We start from the raw sequence: 16,687 nt of genomic DNA, 5'->3' as shown, positions 1-16,687 counted from the left end.
CTCCAACCCGTTTTGTGTCCCAGTTTAGAACCATCCGTTTAACACCAAATTCCCCTAGGGATTTGCTCTTGTGTTCCTCTCGACCTTCTATCTGGGACTAATGTCTCACAGTTCCCTATCATTTTCATTTCCAGTGTGCAATCTATTACGTCTATTAGTTGTGTCCTATGTAGATTGAAGACGTATTTTGTAATCGTCTTTTTTCAATAACTAGGAGGAATCTACAGCAATGTTTCTAAATCTTTGATCGTCGAAGTGCTCAAGGCCCACTTACACCTAAGCAACTTGTGCGCTGAACTTGCCTTAGAGCGGGTTTTTGAGATGGTAATCAAATGCCAATTAATAATCAGATTAGTTAATCTAAAAATAAATTTAATCCAATGTTAATACCATTTCATGTTTTTGAGTACAAGATTAAACTTCGCAGTGTTGCCATACAAAACAACAGAAAACTTCACTGTTTGTTATCAAAACAATGCATATTTTATAAAAAGAAGAAGACAATTGAAAATTTAATATGAAAATTAATGAAAACTTAAATTAAAAACAAAAAAATGTATTTTGAAGTGTCCATAATTTATACTAATCAATAAATAGAACATTTTAATGTTTATATTTATAAAAATTTTATTAATTTTTTTGCATCAGCTGTTTACACTTTTGCATTTCGTGCTTAAGATTAAACCACCTCCATTGGGCGCTTAAACTTGCAAACAAAATTAACTAATTGAGTACTCAAAAACATCTTTCGAGGATTAATTTTAATTTAATCGCTAATCTTTCACCTAAAGATTGGCCCTTAGTGGTATTTTGTTACACTTTTTGTCCACTAAATTATAAAGGCTAGTGGGACTAAGACCCCATTTCAAACCTAAAGTTCTTACTTACTTCTATCCCCTATACGATATTTTCATTTTAGTTTCCGATTAAGGATCAAGTCTAGGTATTTAACCCTGTCGGTCACTGATCCAGTATAGGCAGGAATTGTAGCATGATTAAAATCCAAAGGAGGAACATTTCTTTGCAAGCGAGTGTGTTTAAAAGTTAAAAAATTTAATAAAAATAACAAATTAGCGCCTATTGTTTATAGGTTACATTTAAAAGTTTATTTTCATAAACAAATTTTAGAACTTATTTAAATTGTTTTAAAACTGAGTGTAGGATTAAAAAAAAATTAAAATAAACAACAATAAGAAAACAAATAATGACCAAAACATGCATAAAACATTTTGCATTGCAGATACTTTAATTTAAACTCATAAAAAAATAAGAAAAACAACACTGACAAAATAAACACTTTTTTTCATAAAAAAAAAATAAAAATTGATTATAATAGGTGAATCCCAAAAGCAAAGCAACAGATGTATGAAAGCAGCAGACTCATACACAAACTAAGCTTACACACACTCAAATCTACATACAAACAAATGTCATAGATACAGATACATAGTATAGATACAGATAGTAAGTACATTTGTATAGCCGGGAATCAAAAAAAAAAAAAAAAAATCGCATACTACACTAGTCTAGATGCGGCGGGTATATAAAGAAACTGGCTGCAGTTGAACAATAAGCAGTTTAGCAAGTGATCTCAGTTTGAGAAGAGGTTCTTTAAATTTCGCATTCTAACAAACAGCTTTAATTGAACTTAATAATGATGTTAATTAACTTAATTAAACTAGCCTCGGTGCTAGGAGTTTTAGCTTTGACTCAAGCTAAAGAAGAACAAATCTGTAAGATTTATATATAAAACAAATCTTTAACATCACTTTGGAATTTAAAATATTAATTTAAATATTTTCAGATCGTATGTGCGTACCTCAAAAATACTATGATGATTGCTTAAATTTGCTTAAGGATCCTTCGGAGGCCGGTATTCGCATGGAATGCGTTGCCGGTAGAGATCGTATTGATTGTTTGGATATGATTAATCAACGTAAAGCTGATGTCTTGGCTTCGGAACCAGAGGATATGTATGTAGCTTATCACACCAAGAATGCCGATTATCGAGTTATTTCCGAAATCAGAACTAAGGACGATAAGGATGGTGAGTAGAGTGTAAAGTGTTTTATGTTTAAAATTGAAATTTATTTAAATAATAGTTTAAAAAGTAGAAATTTGAAAAACTTAAAAAAGTATTCAATTATTCGAAAATTATAAATAATTTGGAAATTCTAGAAGAAAAGAATTCTGCTTTAATAATCGAAAATCTTTAAAAATTTTGAGAAATCAGTGAATGTGCGGTTTAAAGAAAACTACATCCAATATTAATCGATAAAGGAATTCGAAATGTTTTTTGATAATTTCAAAAAAAAAAAAAAAAAATATCTTCGTAAAATCCAATTTCAGAACATCCTTATTAAGATTGAAAATTTAAAGAAATTTCATTAAAAATTTCAGAATCTCCTAATGAGTTTTAAGACATTTAAGTTTAAAAATATTACGTTTTCAATATTCTTTCAAAATTTGCTCCACATCCACCGATCCGTTCAAAAGTTAAAATATAAAATTTTGACTTTAAATGTTTTAGGCCGGAGGCGTCGAAATCTCAGATGGATAAAGTTACCCATACAAAATTTAAGTTGTATTTTAGAAACTTAGGGGGCTATTTTGGACATTTCCTTCCCCTCACTTCATTATAATCGTCACTTTCGTGATTATTTTCCTGCCAAATAAAGTTTATATATTCTGAATCCTTATTAAAAGCGGTGTCGATTAAGCTTTGTCCGTCTATCCATCTATATGTTAACAATTTTCTGAAGATCCCAAATATCTTTGGGATCCAGATCCAAAGAAGATCGCTATTGAAAATCAACAAAATTGGTCCATAAATAATGGAGATGTGAACAAAAATCCGAGGCAACGTCAGAAAATTTATAAAACCTTAACATGGATGCTAATGAAAGTCATTCTGCATGATGTTAGTCCGATTAGGGAGAAAGAACGTCATAGCTATTAATTGAAATAAAATTTTTATTTGTTGTTGGTGGCATATGTATGGCAAGCAGTATTTTAATTGATTCTACGAATTTCGTAATTAAAACTTGTTTTTTATAATTCCAAGAATACCAGTCCATTTAATTATAAGTAGAATCAAACAAAATGATATAAATAATATATAAAAATCGGGTATTTTGAACTTCTTTAATTTAAGAAAATAACAATAATACATAAATTATAAAATTTTTTAAATAATTCAGAATTTTTAAAAACAATATGATCCATAACTTGTTTTTTATAACTCTCCAGCCGATTTCCGTTATGAAGGCATTATTTTGGTTAAGAAAAACTCCAACATTCATACACTTAAAGAATTGAGAGGTGCCAAATCTTGCCACACTGGTTTTGGACGTAATGTTGGTTTCAAGATTCCCGTCACCAAATTGAAGAACTCTCACATTTTGAAAGTCTCCATGGATCCTGAATTGACTGCTACCGAACGTGAACTTAAGGCATTATCCGAATTCTTTACACAATCCTGTTTGGTAGGCACTTATTCACCATATCCCGAAACTGATCGCATGCTGAGTAAGTTATAAGATTTGTTAGAATCTCCTCTCTTATTTTTCAAGTCTCTCTATATATTTTGTTTTATTTGCTTTCCTGTAGAGAAGAAATACTCAAACTTGTGTGCTCTCTGTGAGAAACCCGAACAATGTAATTATCCCGATAAATTCTCCGGCTATGATGGTGCTATTCGTTGTTTGGACAAGGGCAAGGGTGAAGTGGCCTTTACTAAAGTGCAATTCATTAAGAAATACTTTGGTGTAAGTATTTATTAAATATCAAAATAGAGAAAATCGGAATATAATATTGTAATTTGGAAGTTAATTTTAAAAAATTTATAAACAATTTTAGATGATTCCTGGTACTACTGCTGAAGGTGATCCCTCTGAATTCGAATACCTCTGTGAAGATGGCTCCAGACGTCCCATTACCGGACCAGCTTGCTCCTGGGCTCAACGTCCCTGGACTGGTTATATTTCCAATGTTGATGCTGTCAGTGGTGATGAAAAATTACACAATTTGCAACATCGTCTAGAGAAATTCTTTGAAAATGGTTTACATGCTGAAAACAAGGAAGCCGCTGCTCATTTGCTTATCAATGAAAATGCCGTTTATCACAGCAAACCCAAGGCTGTAGATCCTAAGGAATATTTGGAAAAGGCCGGTTACAAGGATGTTATTGAACGTGATGGTTCCGCTATCAGAAAAATGAAGTGAGTAGGAAATTTATTTAAAAAGAAAACATCAATATTGATTTACTATTCTTTCCTCAGAATGTGTGCCCAAACTGATGCTGAAATGAAGAAATGTGATACCATGAGCCGTGCTGCTTACTCTCGTGACATTCGTCCAGAAATCGAATGTGTACAAGAAAAGGATTGCATTATTGCTGTTAAGGAAGGCAAGGCCGATATGGTAGCTGTACATGCCACCAACTATAAAGAAGCCAGAGAAGATAAACTCAAGCCCATTGTCTATGAAAGCTATGGACCCAATAATGTCTATGTAGCTGTAGTAGAAACTTCTCTCACCAAGGACAATATACAAAATATGCCCATGTAAGTTAATAAACAAACAAATTCACATCAACAAAAACTTATTTATTTTGTACGCTACCTTCCTTTAGTCACTACAATGGTCAAGATCAAAGAGCTGAAAAGGCTGCTGCCTATCTCAACAAACTACGTGGCATTAACACCTGTCAAACTACTCCTTCTTCCGAAAAGAACATTATGATTGTTAATTCCAAGGAATTGGAACAACACAAAAACAAACAATTGTTGTGCAGCAATTTGGACAAGAAACCTGTCACCGAATGGGAAACCTGCAATTTGGAAGCCAATCTACCAGTAGCCGTTTTCATTAGAGACTCTATGACTCCCGTCGAACAGGAAACCATGAAACATTTATTCTTATCGCTATCGGAGAAATTCGGTAAAACTGGTAAATTAGCTGATGTTTTCACTTTATTCGGTGAATATAAGGAAAATGCTAAGAATGTTTTGTTCGATGATGATGCCGTTGAATTCGTTACCGAATTGAAAAATCCCAATACTAATGAACAGACTTATAACAGTTTAAAATGTGATACAAATAGCATTAAAAAGAACTAATTTTTATTAAATATGTTATAACAACATATTTTGTAATAATTTAAAATTATATTTTTTATGCACATGTTTTTTATTTACTTTAAAGTTTAGATTTTAATAATAAATAAAAAAAGAACATTGTAAAAAAAAACGTTTTGGAAATGTAATTCTTTAAAGTTATAACAAATCGTTATGAAGATTTCAACATAATAGATGTTATTTCCAAGATATCAATTTTTTTTATATTATCGAAAAAGACACTCTTTGAAAGAAATGTCATTTCGTCTTTAATTTGATAGCCCCGTTGTTGTTGTAAAATCTAAAACTATACAATAAACTAGTTGGGGGTTCCACATCAATGACCAAGCTTAAAAATTGTGCTACTTCAACCGGATGTGTTAATCCATTTGACAAAGAAAGTAGGGTTGGCTGAGCAGTTGAATATGTGGTGGGTATCGTGCGGGCCTTGACCACATGCAGGTACTCACGTAAAGCACTTCGGCATTCATGTTCTCCTCGTGGGTGTATCCAACAGTGTCATATTGACTCCTCCGGTGACATCCCAGGAGGAACAACATGACATTGTGTTACTTGACTGGGAGGACCTTCGTTTCCTCGTAGTACTAGTCGGTAGGGTTCTATAAATCGACTTTCGAATAATCGACTTCGACTTTTCGACTATTTTGTTCCAAAAAAGTCGATAACTCGACTATCGTCTGTGAAAAAAGTCGAAAAGTCGACTTTGTGAATAAAAGTCAAAAAAGCCGAAAAGTCTGAAAGTCGAAAAGTCGAAAAAAGTCGATAAGTCGATAAGTCGAAAAAAGTCGAATAAAGTCGAAAAAAGTCGAAGAAAGTCGAAAAGTCGTAAAAAGTCGAAAAGTCGAAAAAAGTCGGAAAAAGTCGAAAAAAGTCGTAAAAAGTCGAAAAGTCGAAAAAAGTCGGAAAAAGTCGAAGTCGAAAAGTCGACTTTTAACTAAATGAAAAAAGTCGAAAAGTCGACTTTTCGTTTCAACTGTAGAACCCTACTAGTCGGTATCATTTTAAGATATTCGCGTTTGAAAATTCAATTTACAACTCTTTTACCCACCCTAGTCCATATACATATGTATATAATGACGAACAACGACCAAGAATTGTCAACTCAGCAACACTGACTTCACACTTAAGTAGTAGGGTTCTATAAATCGACTTTCGAATAATCGAACAATCGACTTTTTGTCGAAAAGTCGAAGTCGACTATTTTGTTCCAAAAAAGTCGATAACTCGACTATCGTCTATGAAAAAAGTCGAAAAGTCGACTTTGTAAATAAAAGTCGAAAAAAGTCGAAAAGTCGAAAAAAGTCGATAAGTCGAAAAAAGTCGAAAAGTCGAAAAAAGTCGAAAAGTCGAAAAAAGTCGATAAGTCGAAAAGTCGGAAAAAGTCGAAAATAGTCGAAAATTTTAAAAAAGTGGAAAAGAGGTCAAAAACTCTAAAATAGTCGGAAAAACTCGAAAAAAGTAAAAAAATAGTCGAAAAAAGTCGAAAAAAAGTCGAAATAAGTCGAAAATAGTCAAAAAGTCGTAAAAAGTCGTAAAAAATCGAAAAGTCGAAAAAGTCGAAAAGTCGAAAAAAGTCGGAAAAAGTCGAAAAGTCGAAAAAAGTCGAAAAAAGTCGAAAAGTCGAAAAAAGTCGAAAAAAGTCGGAAAAAGTCGGAAAAAGTCGAAAAGTCGACCATTTATATAATACTAAAAGTCGAAAAGTCTAAAAGTCGACTTTTAAATGAATGAAAAAGGTCGAAAAGTCGAAAAATCGACTTTTCATAAAATGGAAAAAGTCGAAAGGTCGAAAAGTCGACTTTTAACTAAATGCAAAAAGTCGAAAAGTCGACTTTTCGTTTCAACTATAGAACCCTATTAAGTAGTTCTTTAAAGTTTCGTACTTTCCCTATATTAAAGAATCGACAAATGCTGCATGAGTTCCATTGTTTAGAGGATTTTTTTCTAATATGAAGATGATTGACGATGTTTTAGATAAACTTTTAATTCAAAAATAGTTTATCGAGGTTTCTTGCAAACGATTTAAAAACTCTACTAATGTGAATCTCCTGATCTAAGAACTATTAAAAAAAAAACACTTATCCACCATATTTGTTTATATAATTTTAAATATACCTTTTTTTATTAGTTATTAAATGTCAAGCTCTACATGTGTAAAAGTTATCAACGATTTCTTTTTGTTTCTTTTTTTTTTTTTTTTGGTTTTTAATTTTAAGATAAAACCTAAAAAATTAACATAAATTAAAAAAGATAAAACAATACAAAAAAAGTTCTAATAAAATAAAAAAGTATATATATAGTACATAGATATAGTAGATACATATAACATACATATAGTAATAATAAAATCGTTAATAAAACATTAAAATCTTTTCAGTTTCAAAAAAATTCCTAATAAACATGGTTATATAACATGGGTAATTAATAATTATTTTGTTGGTTGTTTTTGGAAAATAAATGAAGCTGGTTCAACCAGCTAAACTTTTTAATCCCTTTGCAATTTGCAAAAGACTTGCTTGTGAATTAATTTTTGGTTTCTTCTGGCTCGACATCTTGGCCATTTTCACCGTCACTTTTGTTATTGGGATCGGATTCTTCTTCTGAATAATCTTCATCGTGGGTATGGGTAACCGTACGTGGTGTACTGGGGCGGGTATGAGGCACAGTAACGGGCTAAAATTTAAAAGGAAATAGTTAAGTACTTTATTTTCCAAAACATAAAGTTTATTTTACTCACCTTTTCTTCTGCTTCAACTTTACTGGCTACATCTGTTTGTGCTGCCTTAGCTGCCGCTACATATTCCGTAATTTTGCTTTCAGTCAACGAGCTGTTACTGGTTGCAACTGTTGTATTCGATTCAGCTTTACCTCTGCCTCTCTGTATCATGGGAGTTTCTATTTGGAATCTTTGCTCATGAGCCACTGTCGATTCGTGAGGTAAGAGCATGGCCGGTGCACGGAACATATAGGAGAATGGATAATAAATGAAATTCAAGAAAGTGGCAGCATATAAATCAGCATATCTGACCACTTGACTGGAGAAGAATGTCTGTCTAGAACCGGAACGGAATAGCGAACCCATCATACCATAAGCCATGTCCATTTTATGGGTAACATCGCGTATGGAAGCGCGCAATTTGGAAATGTCGGGTTTTTCTTTAGTGCTCGAATCGAGATTTCTGCAAGCGTAAGCAAATGATATTAATAAACGATCAAATTAAAGATTCATATTTGTAGCCAGAAACGGTATCCTTAACACTTACTTATACATTTCACCTAATTGACAATCCAATTGCTGTAATTCAGCGAAAAATTGACACTTATCAGTCCACACATGTAATTCCTGCACCAATTCAGGCACCACCAAAAATGTACGCCAACCACGAATCTTTTTCGACTTCAATATATCACCAAAGATATGATCACCAATATATAAAACATCTTTACCCTTGGCATTAATGAAATTCGTAAAAACCTCACAAGAACCACCCGAATAAACTTGTCCCGGTTGTAAGGGACCAATGTGGGTACCAATTTTCAAAGCTCCCGTTTCAGTATCAACCTGACGCAAAATAGTACCTTCGCCAAAGAACAAAGGTTTGCGGGCATCCACTACAATAACATCGAAATAAGTTTTCCAATCACGATGAGGTTCTTCGGGCTTAGCGCCATGTGGAAAATCGAAAATGTAATTCATAATTTTATTGGTGAAATTGTAATCGCTGTTGGTGAGTAAGAAAACTTTGGCGCCCGATTCGCGTATGCGTGCCAAGACCATGGGTAGACGTGGATCTTTTTTGACATAGTAATCGAGGTTCTGTAAAGTAAAAATTGTTTATGGAAAGTGATTGGAACAATTGAATTCGTTTAAAACTTACCTCTACAGTTCGTTTCTTTAAATCACCCTGTATGTGAACCCAGTCTACAGCACGGCGAACATCTTGGAATATGGAATTGAAAGACATAAATAATTCACCAGCTTTAACACCAGTGCGATCTCTGTGGAAAGAATAAATAATTTTAGATATTAAAGAATTTTTCTTTGAATAATATAAATAAGACAATAGAGAAGTATAAAGCCAAATCAGGCAGACAGATAAACGGATATAGCTTAATCGTCGGATCCTTCTACTTCTCAGGAAGGGTATACAAATTATACACACTTTTATATTCTACATGAACATAGTTTTTAGGAAATTAAAATTATTAAAAAAAATCCCTAAAAATGTTCACAAATTTCAAATGCTTAACAATAAACAATCAACTAAAATGTTATTACTTTGCTGTAGAAAGGCTTTTCTAAATTCTATAGATGGGTATTACAAAAACAATAACTTTTAAAAGAGAATTGTTTTATAATTTTTCAAAGACGCTTGTGTTTCAACATTATTGTTAAAAGTATTTGTTAACAGAATAATATAAAAACAAAAGATACTTCGCGCAATAACAATAAAAATGTAATAATGAATTATTATGTTGTCTTAAAAAACAAAGAAAGTGTCTTAAAAAGAAAACAAAAGACTTTGTTATAAAAGAAAATGAATACAGAAACAACAGGCTCTTAAATACTTATTAAAGAATTCGCTAATTAAATGTTTATTATTTAATTTTATGTTTACCCGTTAAGAAATTGCTATTACCAAAACTGCTGTCATTTAATGATTTCCAAACTTATTGGCATAATTTAAGTGTTAAGTATTAAAAAAAATATAATTAAATTTTTACAGGATGTTTTAAACTTAAGAAATGTATTTCCTAGAAATTAACCCAAAATTTATTAAGACCGTTTTTTGCGGGAATAAATTTTATAATAAAGCGCCTTATGCTTTATTAATATAAAATAAATACATTACGTTCTTTGTAAAGCTTAAAAAATCATTGACCATAATAATTGTCTTGTATACATAACTTTGGATTCTATTAGAAATACCTATAAATTTCCTATGAAATTAACAATGGACAAGAAATGAAGCAAACAAACAAAAAGTATCACTAACATGTTACTTTATTAGACTTATAAATAAGCTTAAGATCTAAGGAAATAAATCAGTTTAAGATTGAATTTAAACTTATTTATTATTTCTTTTCTATTGACCTTTCAACTTTTATTGTTATACACCTTAATAGCAAATGAAAGCAAAATTTTTTGTTTATTCTGAAATTTGTATTGTTTACGCTATATATTGCGGTCATATGTTGTTTAAGGAAAAGGGGAAAAGGAAATAAATGTCGAAAAGAAAGAGAAACAAAATAATCGGCCCAAAGCCGAAAAAGAAAACTCTATCTAGACTATAAAATAGACTATAGACTAGACTGTAGACTAGACTATAGACTAGACTATAAACTGGACTATAAAATAGACTATAGAATAGAATAAAGAATATACTATAGAATATACTAGACTACAGACTATCCAGTAGACTAGCCTATAGATTAGATTATAGACTACACTATTGACCATTTACTAGACTATATACTAGACTATAGACTAAACTGTAAACTAGACCATATACTAGACTATATACTAAACTAATAAAGACTTTAAACTAGACTATATACAAGACTATAGACTAGATAATAGTCACGACTATATACTAGACTATAGAATAAACTGTAGACTAGACTATAGACTAGAGTATAGACTAGACTATAGAATAGACTGTAGACTAGACTATAGACTAGACTATAGACTAGACTATAGACTAGACTATAGACTAGACTATAGACTAGACTATAGACTAGACTATAGACTAGACTATAGACTAGACTAGACTATAGACTAGACTATAGACTAGACTATAGACTAGACTATATATAGACTAGACTATAGACTAGACTATAGACTAGACTATAGACTAGACTATAGACTAGACTATAGACTAGACTATAGACTAGACTATAGACTAGACTATAGACTAGACTATAGACTAGACTATAGACTAGACTATAGACTAGACTATAGACTAGACTATAGACTAGACTATAGACTAGACTATAGACTAGACTATAGACTAGACTATAGACTAGACTATAGACTAGACTATAGACTAGACTATAGACTAGACTATAGACTAGACTATAGACTAGACTATAGACTAGACTATAGACTAGACTATAGACTAGACTATACTAGACTATAGACTAGACTATAGACTAGACTATAGACTAGACTATAGACTAGACTATAGACTAGACTATAGACTAGACTATAGACTAGACTATAGACTAGACTATAGACTAGACTATAGACTAGACTATAGACTAGACTATAGACTAGACTATAGACTAGACTATAGACTAGACTATAGACTAGACTATAGACTAGACTATAGACTAGACTATAGACTAGACTATAGACTAGACTATAGACCTAGACTATAGACTAGACTATAGACTACTATAGACTAGACTATAGACTAGACTATAGACTAGACTATAGACTAGACTATAGACTAACTATAGACTAGACTATAGACTAGACTATAGACTAGACTATAGACTAGACTATAGACTAGACTATAGACTAGACTATAGACTAGACTATAGACTAGACTATAGACTAGACTATAGACTAGACTATAGACTAGACTATAGACTAGACTATAGACTAGACTATAGACTAGACTATAGACTAGACTATAGACTAGACTATAGACTAGACTATAGACTAGACTATAGACTAGACTATAGACTAGACTATAGACTAGACTATAGACTAGACTATAGACTAGACTATAGACTAGACTATAGACTAGACTATAGACTAGACTATAGACTAGACTATAGACTAGACTATAGACTAGACTATAGACTAGACTATAGACTAGACTATAGACTAGGCTATAGACTAGGCTATAGACTAGGCTATAGACTAGACTATAGACTAGACTATAGACTAGACTATAGACTAGACTATAGACTAGACTATAGACTAGACTATAGACTAGACTATAGACTAGACTATATACTAGACTATAGACTAGACTATAGACTAGACTATAGACTAGACTATAGACTAGACTATATACTAGACTATAGACTAGACCATAGACTAGACCATAGACTAGACCATAGACTAGGCTATAGACCAGGCTATAGACCAGGCTATAGACTAGACTATAGACTAGGCTATAGACTAGACTATAGACTAGGCAATAGACTAGACACAAGCGCTCATTGATAGTCTCTAAATTTTCCGCTAAAACGCAAATTTTCCTCGCAATTGCTATCAAAAACCGCAGATTTGACAGGAAAAATGTCAAAATGCCAACACTTCTTATCTAACTTCTCATACATATATATTGCTTTTGTAATCTCAAAATTTTAGTGGGGTTAAAAGCAGACCTGGGCGATTTCCATTAATTTTGCATTAACATTAAATTAAAAAAAAATTAATTTAATGTAAAAAATATTGCATTAACATTAAATTAAAAAAAAAATTAATTTAATGTAAAAAATATTGCATTAACATTAAATTTTTAAAATTTAATGCATTAAATTTCCATTAACATTAAATATTTTTGAATTTAATGCATTAATTTTACATTAACATTAAATATTTTTGAAATTAATGCATTAATTTTGCATTAACATTAAATATATCTGAATTTAGTGCATTAGTTTTACATTAACATTAAATAAGCAATAAAATTAATACATTAACATTCCATTAACATCTATATATATAAAAATGAATGTGTGTTTGTTTGTATGTTTGTATGTTTGAACGTTATAGACTACTAAACGGCTGAACCGATTTTCTTGAAATTTTCACAGCATATTCCTGCATGTCTGGAATAGGTAATAGGCTACTTTTTATTTCGAAATTTCAAGTGGGCGATGAGCCACGCCCACATTAAGAAAATATAAAATCCGTATATTTTAGATAATATAACAGTTAGAGTCCTCAAATTTTGTCGGAGCCACTTTAGTGTCAATATGATCATTTAGGACAAAAAGTAGGCGGACTAGCATTAGGGGGCGTGGTACCTCCCATATAAATTAAATACAAAAATTCGTTTATCTGGGAAACTAATAGAACTAAATTCTTAAAATTTAGCACGAAGAACTTTAACATCCGTATAAACATTTTGGGTAATAAATTGGCGGACTACCCATGAGGGGAGCGGCACCTCCCATATTAATTAAATACAAAAATTCGTTTATCTGGGAAACTAATAGAACTAAATTCTTAAAATTTTGCACAAAGAACTTTAACATCCATATAAACATTTTGGGTAAAAAATTGGCGGACTACCCATGAGGGGAGCGGCACCTCCCATATTAATTAAAAACAAAAATTTGTTTATCTGGGAAACTAATAGAACTAAATTCTTAAAATTTTGCACGAAGAACTTTAACATTCATCTGAACATTTTTAAGGAAAAAAGAGCGGACTTTCATCTAGGGGGGCTTGGAGCCCCCATATGAATAAAATAGAAAAATTCGTATATCTGAGAAACAATTAGAGCTAGAATCATTAAATTTTACTTGAAGAACTTTGACATTCACCTGAACATTTAGAATATAACGGGCGGACTTCCAATGGGTTACTTGGTACCTCCCATATGAATTAAATACAAAATTTCGTTTATCTGGGAAACTAATAGAACTAGATTCTTCAAATTTTGAACAAATTATTTTAATAATCATCTGAATATTTTGGAGGAAAAAGGGCGGACTTTCATCCGGGGGGCTTGAAGCCCCCACATGAATTAAATTCGTATATCTGAGAAACTATTAGAGCTAGAATCTTAAAATTTTACATGAAGAACTTTGACATTCATGTGAACATTTAGAGAATAACGGGCGGACTTTCAATGGGGGGCTTGGCACCACATATATGAATTAAATACAAAATTTCGTGCATCTTGGAAACTCTTGTATTATTCAAATTTTTTGTAGATAGATAGAAATTGGCGATAGATAGAAACTGGCGAACTTGCAATAATTTGCTTGACATCTTTTATATGTAACATATAATAAATCTGGTATTTATTTATACATATTCCTTTTAGGGTAGCAAAGCACACTGGGTATAGCTAGTTAATATATATAAAAATTGATAAACATAAATAAAAATACAGCTCAAAAGACCTCGATCTAACTAAACAACTAAAATTAAATAGGTTAAAGTCCTTTCTAATAACTTGTGTGTTTTAAATATGATATTTATATAAGATTCCACAGACAAAATATTATGATATTATTCTTCTAATATGTATTATCGAGTATAGGACTTATTAGAAAGGACTTTAACAAAATAAACTAAAAATGGAATATCTGGGAAGTGATACTATTCTTCTAATATGTATTATCGAGTATAGGACTTATTAGAAAGGACTTTAACACATTCAATTTTACTTGAATTTAGTTAGACCGAGGTCTTTAGCGCTGTATTCTTATTTTTATAAATTATTTTATACATTAATGTTAATGGAAAATTAATGCATTAATTTTATTATTTATTATTTAATGTTAAAGGAAAATGAATGCATTAATTTCACAAATATTTAATGTTAATGTAAAATTAATGCATTAAATTTAAAATTATTTAATGTTAATGCAAATTAAATGTATTAAATGTTAATGTTAATGCAATAAACTTGCATTAACATTAATTTTTTTTAATGTAGAAAAAATTGTTAATGCATTAACACATTTAATGCATTTATCCCAGGTCTGGTTAAAAGCAACAAATTTAATAAATCATTTAAAATTTAAACTTACTCTGTGTACACCGAACTATTTGTAAAGAAATCCACTAAACAGGCCAGTAAATAAGTTTCAGGTAAATTGAAAAGAGTATTCAAAACATAAACACGTGATTCATCTAATTTTAAAAACTTATTTGGATACAACTCATAAACTTGAGAACTGCAATAAAAAACAAATTAAAAATGAATGTTATTTATAATATAAAGAGAAAATTCCCATAACAAACTTACTGTTTAAGAAATTCAAAACCATGACAACAAACTAAAATATTGCCATAAGCATCGACTTTCAAGAGATTGCCGTATAAAGTATCAAACCAAAGACCACGTATGGGAAATGAGGGATCATATTCGAATTGCATGATTTCTTTGGGATAGCCCATGCTAACCAAACGTTCTTTGACCAAATCGAAACCCAATTGTTCATACTGGGGAGATTTATATTCTATAAAAAGAATTTTTGATTTTACAAACATTTAATTAAATAGTTTATTATCTGCATAACTTACCAGCCAAAGTATAATCCATATCGAAGCCATAGAATTTAATATTTTCCAAATGTAACGAACGATTAACAAAGATTCTGTAATTAAAAAGACGGAAAAAATTTAATTAACATCATTGCATAGTTTAAGGCTGTTTGTTTAATATAATTATAATTTAATATTTTGTTTTATTTGAAAGCCTATTTTAAGTTGTTTTGTTTAAACAAATCTTGTATTTGATTAACTTTTAATGATTAAAATTTGATTTTTGCATTATCTCTTAAATAACTAAGACGTCAATTTATTGTCTAGTGTTAATGAAATGTATGGATACGACGTGTGATTTTGTTTGTTTTGTTTATTGTAATCAGTAGTGTATATTTTTTTCTAAAAGGTTAATTAGTTTATCAGTTTAAAAAAACAAAATAATATTAAATTTGCAATATTTTGTAAATTCACTAAAGTTTATTAATTAGTTTTATAGAAAGTTTTTACACATAGATTTGGATCTTAGTGAAATAAGGAAAAAATGTCATTAAGAAATAATTCTAACATAAGAATAGAAAAGAATAAGAAAAATAAAAATTTGAACAAAAATTTAGAATTACTAGTTTTAGAACGGATGCCGAAAGTACAACAATTAAAACTAGTAATGTCGCCATTACTCATGGCACCCATTTCATAAGGCAGTAGACTATAGACTAGACTATAGGGGAGATATTAGACTAGATTATAAAGTAGACTATAGACTAGATTATAGTCTATTCTATGGACTAGACTATATAACAGTTTATAAAATAGATACTAGAATAAACTATAGACTAGACTATAGACTAGATTATAGACTAGATTATAGTCTAGACTATCAGCTAGACTATAGACTAGACCATATACTAGACTAAAGACTAGACCATAGACTAGGCTATAGACTAGACTATAGACTAGACTATAGACTAGACTATAGACTAGACTATAGACTAGACTATAGACTAGACTATAGACTAGACTATAGACTAGACTATAGACTAGACTATAGACTAGACTATAGACTAGACTATAGACTAGACTATAGACTAGATTATAGACTAGACTATAGACTAGACTATAGACTAGACTATAGACTGACTATAGACTAGACTATAGACTAGACTATAGACTAGACTATAGACTAGACTATAGACTAGACTATAGACTAGACTATAGACTAGACTATAGACTAGACTATAGACTAGACTATAGACTAGACTATAGACTAGACTATAGACTAGACTATAGACTAGACTATAGACTAGACTATAGACTAGACTATAGACTAGACTATAGACTAGACTATAGACTAGACTATAGACTA

General features: G+C 30.8%; 2 protein-coding genes across 13 annotated transcripts in view; one reads left to right on the top strand and one right to left on the bottom strand.

The window, feature by feature from the left end:
• Positions 1–1,361: 1,361 nt before the first annotated feature.
• Positions 1,362–5,262, top strand: LOC119604980 (transferrin). The gene is made up of 7 exons (XM_037957905.1): positions 1,362–1,733; positions 1,805–2,047; positions 3,250–3,528; positions 3,610–3,767; positions 3,859–4,220; positions 4,281–4,565; positions 4,634–5,262. The coding sequence occupies exons 1-7, from the start codon at positions 1,655–1,657 to the stop codon at positions 5,118–5,120; spliced, it is 1,893 nt and encodes a 630-aa protein (XP_037813833.1). The 5' UTR covers positions 1,362–1,654; the 3' UTR covers positions 5,121–5,262.
• A 1,963-nt stretch (positions 5,263–7,225) lies between these two features.
• Positions 7,226–16,687, bottom strand: part of LOC119604981 (cytosolic purine 5'-nucleotidase) — a 76,612-nt gene continuing 67,150 nt past the window's right edge. For all 12 annotated transcript variants that reach the window (XM_037957912.1, XM_037957908.1, XM_037957913.1 and 9 more), the window contains 7 exons: positions 15,361–15,434; positions 15,083–15,296; positions 14,865–15,011; positions 9,014–9,134; positions 8,399–8,952; positions 7,873–8,314; positions 7,226–7,808 (listed from right to left, as the gene is read on the bottom strand). In XM_037957912.1, coding sequence (XP_037813840.1) covers positions 7,659–7,808; positions 7,873–8,314; positions 8,399–8,952; positions 9,014–9,134; positions 14,865–15,011; positions 15,083–15,296; positions 15,361–15,434 — 1,702 coding nt within the window. In that variant the 3' untranslated portion in view covers positions 7,226–7,658. The remainder of the gene's footprint in view (positions 7,809–7,872; positions 8,315–8,398; positions 8,953–9,013; positions 9,135–14,864; positions 15,012–15,082; positions 15,297–15,360; positions 15,435–16,687) is intronic.

Source organism: Lucilia sericata, unplaced genomic scaffold (assembly GCF_015586225.1).
Source record: "Lucilia sericata isolate MDLA Ls3-8-SP2 unplaced genomic scaffold, ASM1558622v1 Contig000448F_arrow, whole genome shotgun sequence".
Classification (NCBI taxonomy): Eukaryota; Metazoa; Arthropoda; class Insecta; order Diptera; family Calliphoridae; genus Lucilia; species Lucilia sericata.
Note: the sequence above shows the minus strand (reverse complement) of the source record. Positions and strands in the feature narration are given on the sequence as shown.